The 12,768-nt window shown below is 37.6% G+C and overlaps 1 protein-coding gene across 1 annotated transcript in view; it reads right to left on the reverse strand.

The window, feature by feature from the left end:
• Positions 1-12,768, reverse strand: part of LOC121962023 (glucosidase 2 subunit beta-like) — a 156,847-nt gene that overhangs the window by 124,025 nt on the left and 20,054 nt on the right. Inside the window, exon 7 of the mRNA XM_042512194.2 lies at positions 3,060-3,126. Coding sequence (XP_042368128.1) covers positions 3,060-3,126 — 67 coding nt within the window. The remainder of the gene's footprint in view (positions 1-3,059; positions 3,127-12,768) is intronic.

Here is a 12,768-nt window from a genome sequence, read left to right on the forward strand (position 1 = left end):
CTTCCCTGCATCAGAAGTTAAGGTGGAACTAATGAGTGTAGTACATATACATATTGATGTGAATTAGGTGCTCGAGAAACACCCATTTATCTTATAGCATGAGCAATAAAAGACAGAATACACGTGAGAGCAGAAATATGAGTCGTTATTATAATCCAGCGTTATGGATCTTCTTTATCATTCTCATCTTTCATGTTGTTTTTGTTTCACTTTGCTGCATTAGTGGGATTTCTCTCGAGGACGACAACAATTACAAGTGAGTGAACATGAGTTCTGTGAATTTGTTGCCCCCTGTGACATCGTAATATTTCCCCTTATCCACACTGACAGAAATTACAGTGTTTTTTTTTTTCCGTTACATAAAGCTACCTTTGTCTCCATGCACAGTATTGTCTCTAAAACTAAATACACGCCCTGAAGGAGGGTTGTTTTGAATGTTTTTTGTGTGCAAATTGATGGAAATAGCTGGTGGCTGTTAAAATAATCAGCAGAGTTTGCTATTGAAAAAGCTTTACAACTAAAAGACCCGAATTTTCCATTAATATTAGGAATTGCAAGATCTTTGGATAATCCCTACTTTTTGAGTTGTTTACAGGTATTTTAAAGGTGTACTATGCAGGAATTTTCAGCTACAGTTTGTAAACAGTATCACCAGCGAAAGTGAAAGCCGTTTTTACATAGCGATCACACTATAGGGCCACTTCAAAGTCCCTTCTTTACCACGCCTTTGCTTCTTTTTATACAGAAACAAAAAACGACGGCATCATTCTGCTCAAGTGTGTTATCTTAGACAGCGTGGCGGTCTCACAGAAGCTTAAAAGGCATGACAGACACATTTAACGCAACAGCGTCAGCCATTAGTTTGACAAAGAATATACGCTTCTCTAAATGGCAATACTGGCATTAACATGGTAACAACAATCATTTACCCTCTCTGTTATATGGTAACTGAGCTCATCCTCTGCTTAGGGAGCAAGAAGCTTCAGGACCTCATTGATTTCTCAGTCTGTTGCTTTGAGTTAGCCGCTAGCTGCTTTTAAAATCTCCAGCAGTAGGTTGTACCTATAACACTTCAAAACGTCCCACCCGCCTATGATTTCATCCTGCCAGATGACCCTTTCATACAGATGCTGATTCAGCACTGTTACTACCTCAGCTGCTTGCTTTACAGCCAAACTACTCTGTTCCCCCATTCCACAATCAAAGTGTTCATACAGAATGGCGAGAAAGCAGAACAACGCAATGTTCCCGCCTTAAATAGGCAGTATAAAAGGGGCTCCAGATTCACAATGTTTGGCGGTTAGCTTCTCTATTAGAGTTGCAATGATTAATCATCTAGTTGCCAACTATTAAACCAATCGCCAACTAATTTGATAATTGATTAATTAGTGGGAGTCACTTTTAAAGTTAAAAAAAAAGTCAAAGCTCTTAAATTCCAGCTTCTTTGATGTGAATATTTTCTGGTTTCTTTACTCTTCTATATCAAGAAAATTAATATCTTTGGGTTATGGACAAAACAAGACATCTGAGGATGTTATCTTGGGCTTTGGGGAACACTGGTCAACATTTTTCCCCATTTTCTTATGTTTTATAGAGCAAAAAAACTGATTAATAATATAAAATAATGAATAACGAACAGAATATTCTAAGCTTTTTATGTTGTGTCCACAATTTTCTTAACTTCCTCTTGTGTGCTGTTTTAACAATCTGGCATCTGGTCGCTACTTTTATATAAAGTCCCACTATCACCTGCAAGCTGTGCCCAGTAATGTCCCGAACCCAGCAAAATAAGAATAACTTAAGAAAATAAAGGCAAAGGGCAGAGTGTTCGTAGATAAATACACCGCTTGATACTTCCAGTGGGTCATAAGTGATAATTAAAAGGGATTACTTTTGTATGAGTTGTATGAGTTTTTAGTAAAAAAAAAATATTTTTTTTAGTAAAATTCTGCATAGTATGCCTTTGAAATCCCAGGCAAATTATCAGCACCTGAGCAGAAAATGTGCCACAGGTGTATTCATTTCACAAGACCTTGTTCATTTTAGTATCCAGTGGTTAAAATGTGCAGTTTGGTTGGAGAAGCACAATGTTCAAGGACTGCAGATCACTTGCCAAAAAAAAAAAGGTACCACTGGAATATAAAGCGAGACTGGAAACCTTCAACCTTGTTCCTTTTTTCACACTCCCCAGCACTTCAAGCCCTCTCTGGTACATTTTTTAAACTGCACAGAAGGAGGAGAAAAGCCCAAACTGAGAGCAAATATGCTTTAAGAATTTCTTTAGTATTGGATTTCATAGCAATCTAAATACTGTGACATAAGCCTTTTCACCCTGGCCACGGTAAAATCCTGAGGGAAAAAGGGGCTTCAGTATGAAAATATCAGAGGTAGCATTTAAAAAAAAATGGAATCAGTGAATCCCCTGTTTCTAAAAACCTTTGCCAAAACAGTTTTTGATACAAAATATTTCTGTTTTTATTAACATTTTAAAGCTGATGTGTGCATGGGCTTTGGAAGGGCATCAGAGTCTTTACAGGTTTCCTACAGCTTAACATAACTGAGATAACTGAGATATAAGACTTTTTTTAATGCCACTCGAAATGAAATTTAAGACCAATTTTACAATAATTAAAGAAAAACTAAAAATATGATCATAAATTACAAATATTATCGGAACATATATTACTTGGGGCTGGGGAGAATTTTGCCCAAATATTTATTGTAACATAATCATGACTTTAGGGTGATGTTAATGATGGATTTGGCGAATAATAATAATAATAATAATAATAATAATAATAATAATTATTATTATTATTATTATTATTATTATTCCTTTATTTTACCAATGGATATTAAAATGCAAAGTTAAGTTGTAAGACTTTTAAAATATTAAGATATTTTAATACATTTAAAGGCCTTTTTTTTAGATTAATGAATTCAGTGCTTTTTAATGTGTTTTAAGGATCCACAGGAACCCTGTTTTAGCATGGGGCAAAACATGAGTATTAATACTGAGCCACAATTGTCTATTATGAAATAACTGGCATGATAGTTACCTGCCATCTTTATTGCTGTCCAGTAACTTGAAAGTGCTGCTCACTGTGCTGTTCTGACGTCTCAGACCTAAAAAGAAAAATCATATCTGGGTTAAAGTGAAACTACCTGATCATTTCATTTCATAAGCACAATGAGTCATGAGGACAAAGAGGTAATATTTTCTATTAAAAAGCTATGATACTCTTTAATCGCCAATCACTGTTATAAACACTAATCCATCTGACTGCAAACTGAGAGGCAGCGATGGAGAAAAGGACAGAGCTGGAGTTGGATTTAAAAATATGGGGAGTGAAGGGGTGTTGGAGGGGGGTGGAGGTTGTTGGGCAATCAGGCAATGAGTCAGTCACGCTGCGCAAGAACATTTGGTTTCCCTGTAGGAAAAAAAAAGCATGTCAGAGTCCAGAATGCAATCAGGAGGCTTTGTGCTCTAACGGCTGCTATGACAGTGATTTCCCTCTTCTCCATTCACACTCACACGCCGATGAAAAGGAGACGCAAAAACTTCCTCAACCCCCTTTTTCAGCGAGCATGTGACCCCAACTGATTCATTTTGTGAATCGCATTCATTGGAGTGGGAGGGAGAGGAAGTTCTCTTGTGCTCGGCACTAAGCGTCTCCCACATCATCAGCAGAACGGAGAATGTAAAGGGGCAAACTGATTGGCCCCTAAGTCTGGGGAAAAGCACTTTACATAATGCTAATTGCACATCCGCCGCAATTACCTTTCCGTACTAATTACAGAAAAGCTAATTGTGAGATTAGCATTTTTTTTCCTGTGTACAGTAGTGCGCCTGTGTTGAGTGTGTGTGCTGTAGGGGTGTAAAATAAAAAAAAAACAGTTCATAAATGCAGCCTTGCCAAAATGAATGCATATTTATAAAGCCATGCAGTTTTCTTGCATTTCAGTTTAAAAGGATGCAAAATTGAACGGCACATCTTGTCACCCACAACATGACTAGAAGCTGCAAATGACTCCACAGAAGCCTCACCCTCGTTGTTGACTCTACTCAGCCAAGGAGAAAAGCAAGATTTGCTAATATTCCTTTGCAATACACACAGCATCTGTCATATTAGTGGCCTATTCTTTTGTTTGAACAGCGCTCTATTCCCAACCTAATGCTTGACATTCTCAACCCATCGTCTAGTCCCTCTGTCTCACAAAAAAAGAGTGCACAAAGGAGGAAGAGAAATGGTCCCACCCCCCCCCCCCCTACCCCCCCCACTGCAGAGCTGTAGCTATGAAAAACAACCATAAGGAGGATAGATGAAGAAGGAAGGAGAGGAAGGCAGAGAAAGAAGAAAAGATGGAGTGGGGGCGGGGGCGATGTGGTAAAAGGTAAGAGGAAGAGTGGGGAAGAATGTGGAAAATAAGTGAGGAGAGAGTAGGAGGGTGAAAAAAAAGAGAGAACGGAGGTTCAAGACATTGGCTCTTTAGGCCGATGGCACATATAGGGGGCTATGTTTACTAATGGACACCATCACTCATCCACCCATGTTGCCCTGGCGATAGCGCAGCACACTCGTAAAATAAGAGAGGCACAAAGAGAACAGAGAAAATGGAACATATCAGCAGGAGACTGCAGATCTATGCCTCGGCTACAGACCGTGTTATCCACACACAGCTTTCTTTGTTATTGGAAGCTCTTCACTGCGAAGCTAACAAAACACATATTTTGCTTTCTTTTATACACTGTAAGCAATATTTCCAGGCAGGAAATTGCCACTTTTCTGTGGGGAAAAAATGCTTTGAGATGGAAATAGATCAAAAGGCTGCAGGTGTTGCACCGAACCTTTACTTTAAAGAGCAGATGCTTAAAATATAATGGGAGAATCTGCAAATTAGTGTTTTCACCTAAACGGTGCATCGAATAGTTCAGATACGGTGTCACATTCAGAAAATACTGCAGCACAATAGAAACATTGCAGTGTACAAAATAAATGGCTTACTAATTTGAATTTGTTCATAAATTAGCATGGTTGTGATAACAGATGCTGAAATTGCCTTCTTCTCTCTTATATTCCCGCATGTTATTATTATGACATATTATTATTATGGACATTTTTAACAGCCTAGAACTGATATGAAAAGCAAGTATCACAAATGAGACAAATTAATGTGTCAAATCTAAGGGCTGCAAAACAGTAACACAAGAAATCATGTTGCAATTATTTTGACTAATATCGTGATACAAGTTGTTATTTTAAATAAACTAAATAGTAATAATAATAAATAATTTAATTACATACATTTCATTTCATTTTTGAAAATATGTTTTAGAAATTAATAATAAATCTACCTTGTACCTTGTATGTTTTACTTGAGTAGGAATGATCATTTTTGCACTTCATTCTAATTGAAAAAAAATAATAATGATGATGATACAATTTGAGCTGGGGTCTGTTCCAAACAAGCATTTTCCCCTTATATATGATTTGTGGGCAGGATCACTGGTTGAGACCAACTATCAACAAAACTGGTTGTTTTTTTTTGTGAGACACCAGCAGCATTTTAGCAGTGATTGTGCAAACAAAACCAGTTTTGTATTTTTGCAAGACATCAGTGGCATTTCCAGTGCGGATTGTACAACCAAGACTGGATGCTTTTTTAACAAGACAGCAGCAACTGTTCTACCAAAACTGTGTGATTTTTAATGTGATGTAAAATTATTTGTCAGGGACAGTGCACAATAAAACATTAACCTTAATAATGAGAGATGCATTGTACCAGGTTTTAGCAAAAATGATATTTTCCGCCTATAATCCCTGGGCAGGTTGGTGGAAAAAATAGTATATATTGAAACCACCTTTGCAACTTGATTAGCAAATTCTAATCACCTCAACAAATGAAATAATAACCTTCCAGTATATACATTACATATAGAGTGGTGAAGGGGCGGCGTATTTTTGTAGGCCAACCAGGAAGTTAGCATCGCATTGGTTCCCTCGTCAAAAACATTATCGGATTTTTGAATGGGATTGTCGGTTATCGCCAAAAACAAGCTCTGTGGCGAACACAACTTTATGAGACTTACACGTTTTGTTCAGCATGATAATCTTCACAGATTAACACCACTTTTGTGTGTTTTGAAGCGTAAATTAAATCGCCAGAAGCAAAAAGCTATTGTTAAGCTAAACAAGAACTACATCGCGGTCGCACGACTTAAACGTCACAACTACAAGCACTGTAAAAACACGTTAAAAACTATCTAAAATAGTATAAACAGATATATCTACAGGTTCGAGTGCGACCCTGTAAAGACGGACAAGTGGGTTTAATGGGTTTCTGTGTCCGCTGTGATGACGTCTAACATCCCCGACAAACACTGTAGTCCCATTTAGCCACTTGTTAGCAACCGGCTTTTTTAAGACGAGTAAAACCTTTAAAGTTAAAAAAAAAAATGGGCTTAAGTGGGCGTATTTTATGTTGCAGAACAAAACGGCTCAGTACCTTTAGCCTGTGCTAACCACAGACCTTATTTAAGGCATTTTACCGAAAACCCGTTCAAAAAAACCCAGAGTTTTAAACACGAGGGAACCGGGAGTGCTAAGGGGCTAACACACTTCCGCGTTTTAGGACTCAGTACTTCACCACTTTATTCACTAAACTTCTGAGAGTGACATGATCAGGGGGATAAGTGATATTGTGTACAGGAGTACTGAGTTTTAACCGTTTGGCCCTGGTTTAAATCTCCCTCAGTGTGCATGTTACCTTTAGCTTTACACTGAAAATGATAACAACCTGCTTTAACGAATTACAGAGTGGAAGTCTATTTTAATGCAGGCTAATAAAAATAAAGAGGCCAAAAGACCACAGAATCATTATGAAATATATGTACTTCTGATCAGACTGACAGCTGACAAATCAGGCACCAGAATTAAACAAGCCTGGCTGTTTATAAATCAAAGATGACGGGGAAAAGCGAGCTTTGACCTAGTCTAACCACAGCATTAAGACGTAAATTTCAACATATTCGCTACTTGAGGTAAAAAAGTTGTATATCCGTGGTTTATATTTACAGAAAAACTGCTTAGACGTGACGTTACTTACATCGGTAGAGTAGTTTCTTTAGAGTATTTGTCGCTTGACTTTAGGGGCTAAACATATTAGAGATTGGGGGCGAACATCCGTTTGTCTGCTTGTGTTCCACGTGCAGCTCGTAAAGTTACGTTCACTTGCCGTCCGATCGGTCATACACTGCTATAAATGTTCACTCCGCTCCGATATATTTCTTGCATCTATAAAGCAGCTCCACACCAAGCTAGCAAACTCCTGACGTTCAACCATTGCTGCCCACGACCTAACCCCGGCCCTTGCACTTTGACCTGACGTGATGACGTCACCACGCAAGATCGGTGGATCGGTGGTTAAAAGACAGCAAAGTTGAGAAAAAAAAATAGACATAACTGGAAAATTAAACTAGAATTTAACATATTTTTCTCATAGATTTTCTAACAGGTATCTTTTCATATGCTATTCAAAATTTAAAACAAAAATTCAGTTTAAGTAAAACTGCCAACTACTTACAGACTGTTGTTCCACCCCTCGTCAATGGGGGGTGCTGCAGCACCCTCAGCACCTACTTAATGTTATGACTATATGGTTGTGACACATTTTTTACCTTCATAAAAACATAAAGCTCCTGCGATTTGGATATTGCACTTGATCATATAACAATTATGATAATGTTTAGATTAATTATGTGGGAATATCAAATCCACATGATTATTTTCCCAATGTTTGCCTTTGCCTCTGTCATCTTTACATTAGGTTGTTTTCTAAAGATAGTATATAAAGACCGTCAACACAATTATGTAAAGAGGCAGAACAATCTATTGTTTGCTTTATTGTAAGGGACAGTAACAGTGACAAAAATGAATTAAAAACTTTGAAAACAAATTGAGCTAGAGGGCACCTAGTTGGCCTTGGGGTTAAGGACAACTCCCTGAAACGGAAATAAGGAATGTTAAATAACAAATATAACATGTCTACGTGATATTTAAGTCCAACGTGTGAGCTTGCCAGTGAATGCAATAAATGCAATTTATCCTGAATGTGTAAGAACAGCACAGAGAAGCAAAAGTGAAAACAGTAAAGGTCTGATTTTTGAAGAGAAGAGGTAGGCACAAACCCATCTGACAAAAGTATGAGTCACTCATTAAACCCACCAGCAGGCTGAGTTTGACCTGATGGACATGATGGAAAGCTTTGGATTCACTAAAAACTAAACCAGGGTTTCTGAAAGTGGGGTCAGAGGATGGTTTCTGGGGGACAGAAAATGGATAAATAGGATGGAAATTTTTTTTTTTTTTTTACCTTAAACCTATGACACTTAGTAACATGTGATCTGTATCTGAATTATTTATCTCACTGGTTCCCAAAATGGGGGTCCTGACCCCAACTAGGGGCTGCCAAAGCTTCACAGGAGTTTGCAAGGTCTTTTGGATTTTAATGTGAGACAAGTATTCAAGTATTTCATTCATTTCTACAAAGACAGCTACATCAAATTATCATTTTAATTATAATGTTTGTATTATTATTTAATTTTAAAAAAAAGTTATTGCGTTCACTATTTGGGTTTAATTTACAGTTTATCAGTTGTTCTGCACTGTTATTGTTATGCATTTAAAACAGTATGGAAAAGTCAGGGTCTGCCAGTTTACACAGAAGAATGATAAAAAAAAAAAAATGTCCATGACTCCTTGAAATCTGGATTGACATCAGTTTTTTGTGCTGCGTTGAGATGCCTTTCACAAGCTATTTAACCCAGCTGACATCAAATTGGTTTGATTTCCTTCAAAAACATGAGGAAAAAGGACATGAGCAATTTGGCAAGAAAATTAGTCAAAGGTGGGAAAAAAATGACCTGAAAATTAGTTTTAAAAAATAGTAACCTTTAGAAAAATTGTGGGGGAAATGTACAGAAATCTGTCTTATTATTAAGACCATATATTTAAAATTATGTTACAGGAAAAAAGTATACATTTTGTTTTTTTACTTTACTTTTTTGCTATTTATCAGGTTACTATCTTGTTACTTTTTTAAAAAATGATTTTCCTGCTAATGTTTTGGCTATGTCTTCTAAGTTGCTGACTGCATTCTACTCATGTTTTTGAAAGAAGTCAAATCAATTTGCTCAGGTTTTAAAGGTTTAAGGAAAAAGGTTGAGAACCACTGATTTATGTGGATAAGGACAAAATGCCTTCTGTTGGTTTAAATGTGTTCTTTAATAGCACTGCAGATGGATACACACAGTTTAAGCAAAAGTGGAAACATGCTACAAATTCCCTCAATTTGTAAAGTCGTCGCCAAACAGATGGCAGACAGGTGTGAAAGGAGCTCTCGCCAGCACCGATATAAAGCAAAACATCTGATGGCGCCTCACAATGATGCCAAGGATAACCACACTCAATAAATCCACTAGCTCCACCTATCTAATTGGCATATTGAGATCTGATCACCATGCCGGAAGAATCAAGACGATGAGAGCAGGTGTGAATTCAAAGGCCTGTGATCATACTTTATTATCAAGATAACGTATCCAGATACAGATCACATGTTTCTATTAAGTGTCTTTGTATAATCGGGTCTTATTTTATCTGTTATTGGCACTTTCTTGTGAAATACTTCTATGCCTCGAGGCTCCTGCTAATAATTAGTCAAATTACTTTATTAATATGGCAAAATCAATAATCATCTTCCCTTACAAGCACTAATGATCTCCCTTAGGCTACAGTATGGTCAGGGAATAGCTAAGCTTCTGTTATTCTGAGAGAATTTGCTTTGAGTGTCAAACCTTTCGTATACCAAATTAATACCCGTGTGATTTCCCTTATTTATGTATCAGAATTTTATGGTCAGTCTAACAATACCATCTCATGAGAACAATGTGAGATTTGTTGTGCTGAAGCATGGTTTTATGAATTGATAATAATAAGGATTATTCAAAAGGAGATGGAGAACCTGCATAAATAAAAATGGCCTATCTGACTGCATAATAACTAACATTTATACCCTGCTATGGTCCACCACTGCTGGGAGAACATTTTAAATATGACTCTGAATATGACATGAGTTTGACATTGTCTAATCATTATGCATGGCTGTATGGTTAGAAAAACAAAACATATATGGATGCAATTTTTGAGGTAAATTTGCATGATTCTTAAATTCAAAAGGACAGGCAATGAATAATGTCCACATCTGACACAACTGTGAAGTGACTGATTTGATTTGGCTCATACAAAACTGACAGTAATATACTGTGATGTGCCGTATGATTACAGCAAGGCTGATTTGGATGCTGAGGCATACTGCCAACTCAATACACTTGAAGTCCCTCCCCAAACACATTTTAAAGTACTTATACTCATGCTAAAACTTTGTGTATTTTGGTTATCCGGCATTAGCATTAGAGGAAACATCAGAGAGATAGCTATAAATGTTTGAGCCTCAGTCAAAGCCAGACTCAGATGACGAGACTGTTGAGCACCAAAATCAGCGACTAGCAGACGTATCAGAATGGTAAGTCTAGCTAGCTTTGTGTTTAATGTTGTGTATGTGGTTTGTTAGCTTGTAGGCTAACTGGTAGTAGCTGACATAGCAGCAGTGGTTGTAAAACACACGATAATATTGCTACAATGGAGTTTTGGGAAGTCTGTACCCTCGTTGTGTGTTTCCCATTTCTGACAGCAAATGGCTTTTGTATTCGTGACGTGCATAATCTATTTTGCCCAGGGTGCATTGAATCTCTGAATATAGGGAGGTGCACAGAAATTGCACCATTCAGTAGGAGAATGTAAAAATACCTCTCCAGTGTCAGACTTTGCACAGATATAAGTCAGTATCGAGAGCACAATTCAATCCTGTCGCCACTGGAGGACAAAACAATAGAGAACCACAGTGATGAGCCCTTAAAAACCTAAAAATGTGTTACTATTTCAGCACCTCTGGTTGCCTCATCTCATAGTTAATGTTTTTTTTGGGTTAGACACCTGAAATGAGGTCAGTGGTTAACACAAGCTTAAGAAACTTTCATGTTTTGTTTAATGACACAAAAAACATCAGTTAATACCCCACATGTAAACTTTGAAGCTTTTGTGTCTTTAAAAAGGCGGTTGCTTACAAATGATCAAATTAGACTAAAAAATGTCATCACACTTTACAGTATTGTTGTGGTGGGGGGCGTGGTGTGTAGTTTGTTTATTGCCTAACATTAGCTTTTAACTTCTGGCAATTGCATTTAGGTCTCAAAAAAATGGTGTTCATTTGTGAAGACAATTTTTTTGAACAAAACATGTATGATTAAAGTTTGTTAGACACAGTGCTTATTTTCTGCCATAATCCAAAATTTGATGGAAAAACCCCATACACTTTTTGGCGAGGGAACCAGAGCGATGCTAACTTTCACACTGGCCTTCAGAAGAGCATCGTCCCTGGGGGCACTCTATTCATTGTTCTCCATTGCATTTGTATTGCGTGAAGGTGCCTCCTTGTCATTTTCACCTGCTGGCAAACAAAAGAAAAATGCTGAAAAGCTGCTGTGAGGTGGGATGCCCTACCAACACGATAAAGAACATAGGACTATGTTTTTATGAGCTGCCAAACCTCAAAAAAGACCTTTAAAGAAGACAAAAGTGGATGCAAAATGTGGCAATGTGAGCAGGAAGAATGGGTAAACTGTGAGATGCTGACACTCAGTATGCTGTGTGCAGCGAGTATTTTGCTAATTTGACCGGACAAACAAAACAAAATTACAGCTAACTAAGCAATGCAAAGCTGGGTTTGATCTTTGTTTGATTCAATTATAATCTTACCTGGTTATTTGAGTTGCATTTGTCAATATATCTTTTTCTCTGGTAGACTTAGGGTGATAAAATAATCCCTTGACGTGCTGAAATCTACCATTTTTAGCTAGGCAATGGCATTTTGTTAGGTTTTCAGCCCTGAGTTGAATTTTGAGGCACTGATTGTTTTCCCCTCCAGTGGGCGTGTTTTTCAGATATGACATGTTGCGCTCTGTCTCTACAGTCAAGATCAGACATTTTAGGGGACATAAACCTAAAAAAACCCATTTTTCAGTGGAGGGGGACTTAATTTATGTTAAATGGTGTCTAACTGCACTCATGTACCTTTGGAAACATGAGCAGCAGGGAGGTGGTTTGCTAGAGAAATCAGGTCAACCACTGGATTACCGATGAACTTGAGGAAATCTCCTCAAACTGCGGGTGAACTCTGAGACAGCGTAGCTTTGCATATTGGGACAAACCATTACAGAGAGTAGCGGACATAAAATACAATGTGTCTTTTTATGAGGGGATCATATCAAGTAAACATGATCGGAGAAGGAGGAGACCTCCATGTGAACCCAAGGCTTATTGAGGTTGGCATTAAAATGGATTTTTTTTTTTCCCCAAAACGTGCAAACATGATCAGTGTCCTTCCTGACAAGCCGGGCATCGCAAAGTCTTTGTTATTCAATGAGGATTTAACCAGATTTCCCAGCATGCTTTGTAAAGTGTAACAGAATCGTTAACGCTGAGCTAGTTAATGGAATGACAGGATATGGCTAAATAATGTGGTCTTATTAATCTGTGAAAACAATGTGCAATATCCTGAGAACGTGATTATCACACACCACCGTATGTGCGTTATTTGTTGGACGGTTATCACATTAAGCGCTGCAGTTCCTCAACATGTCTGCTAAATGTG

The sequence above is a fragment of the Plectropomus leopardus genome, chromosome 23, assembly GCF_026936395.1.
Source record: "Plectropomus leopardus strain MGB_pleo_1.0 chromosome 23, ASM2693639v1, whole genome shotgun sequence".
Classification (NCBI taxonomy): Eukaryota; Metazoa; Chordata; class Actinopteri; order Perciformes; family Serranidae; genus Plectropomus; species Plectropomus leopardus.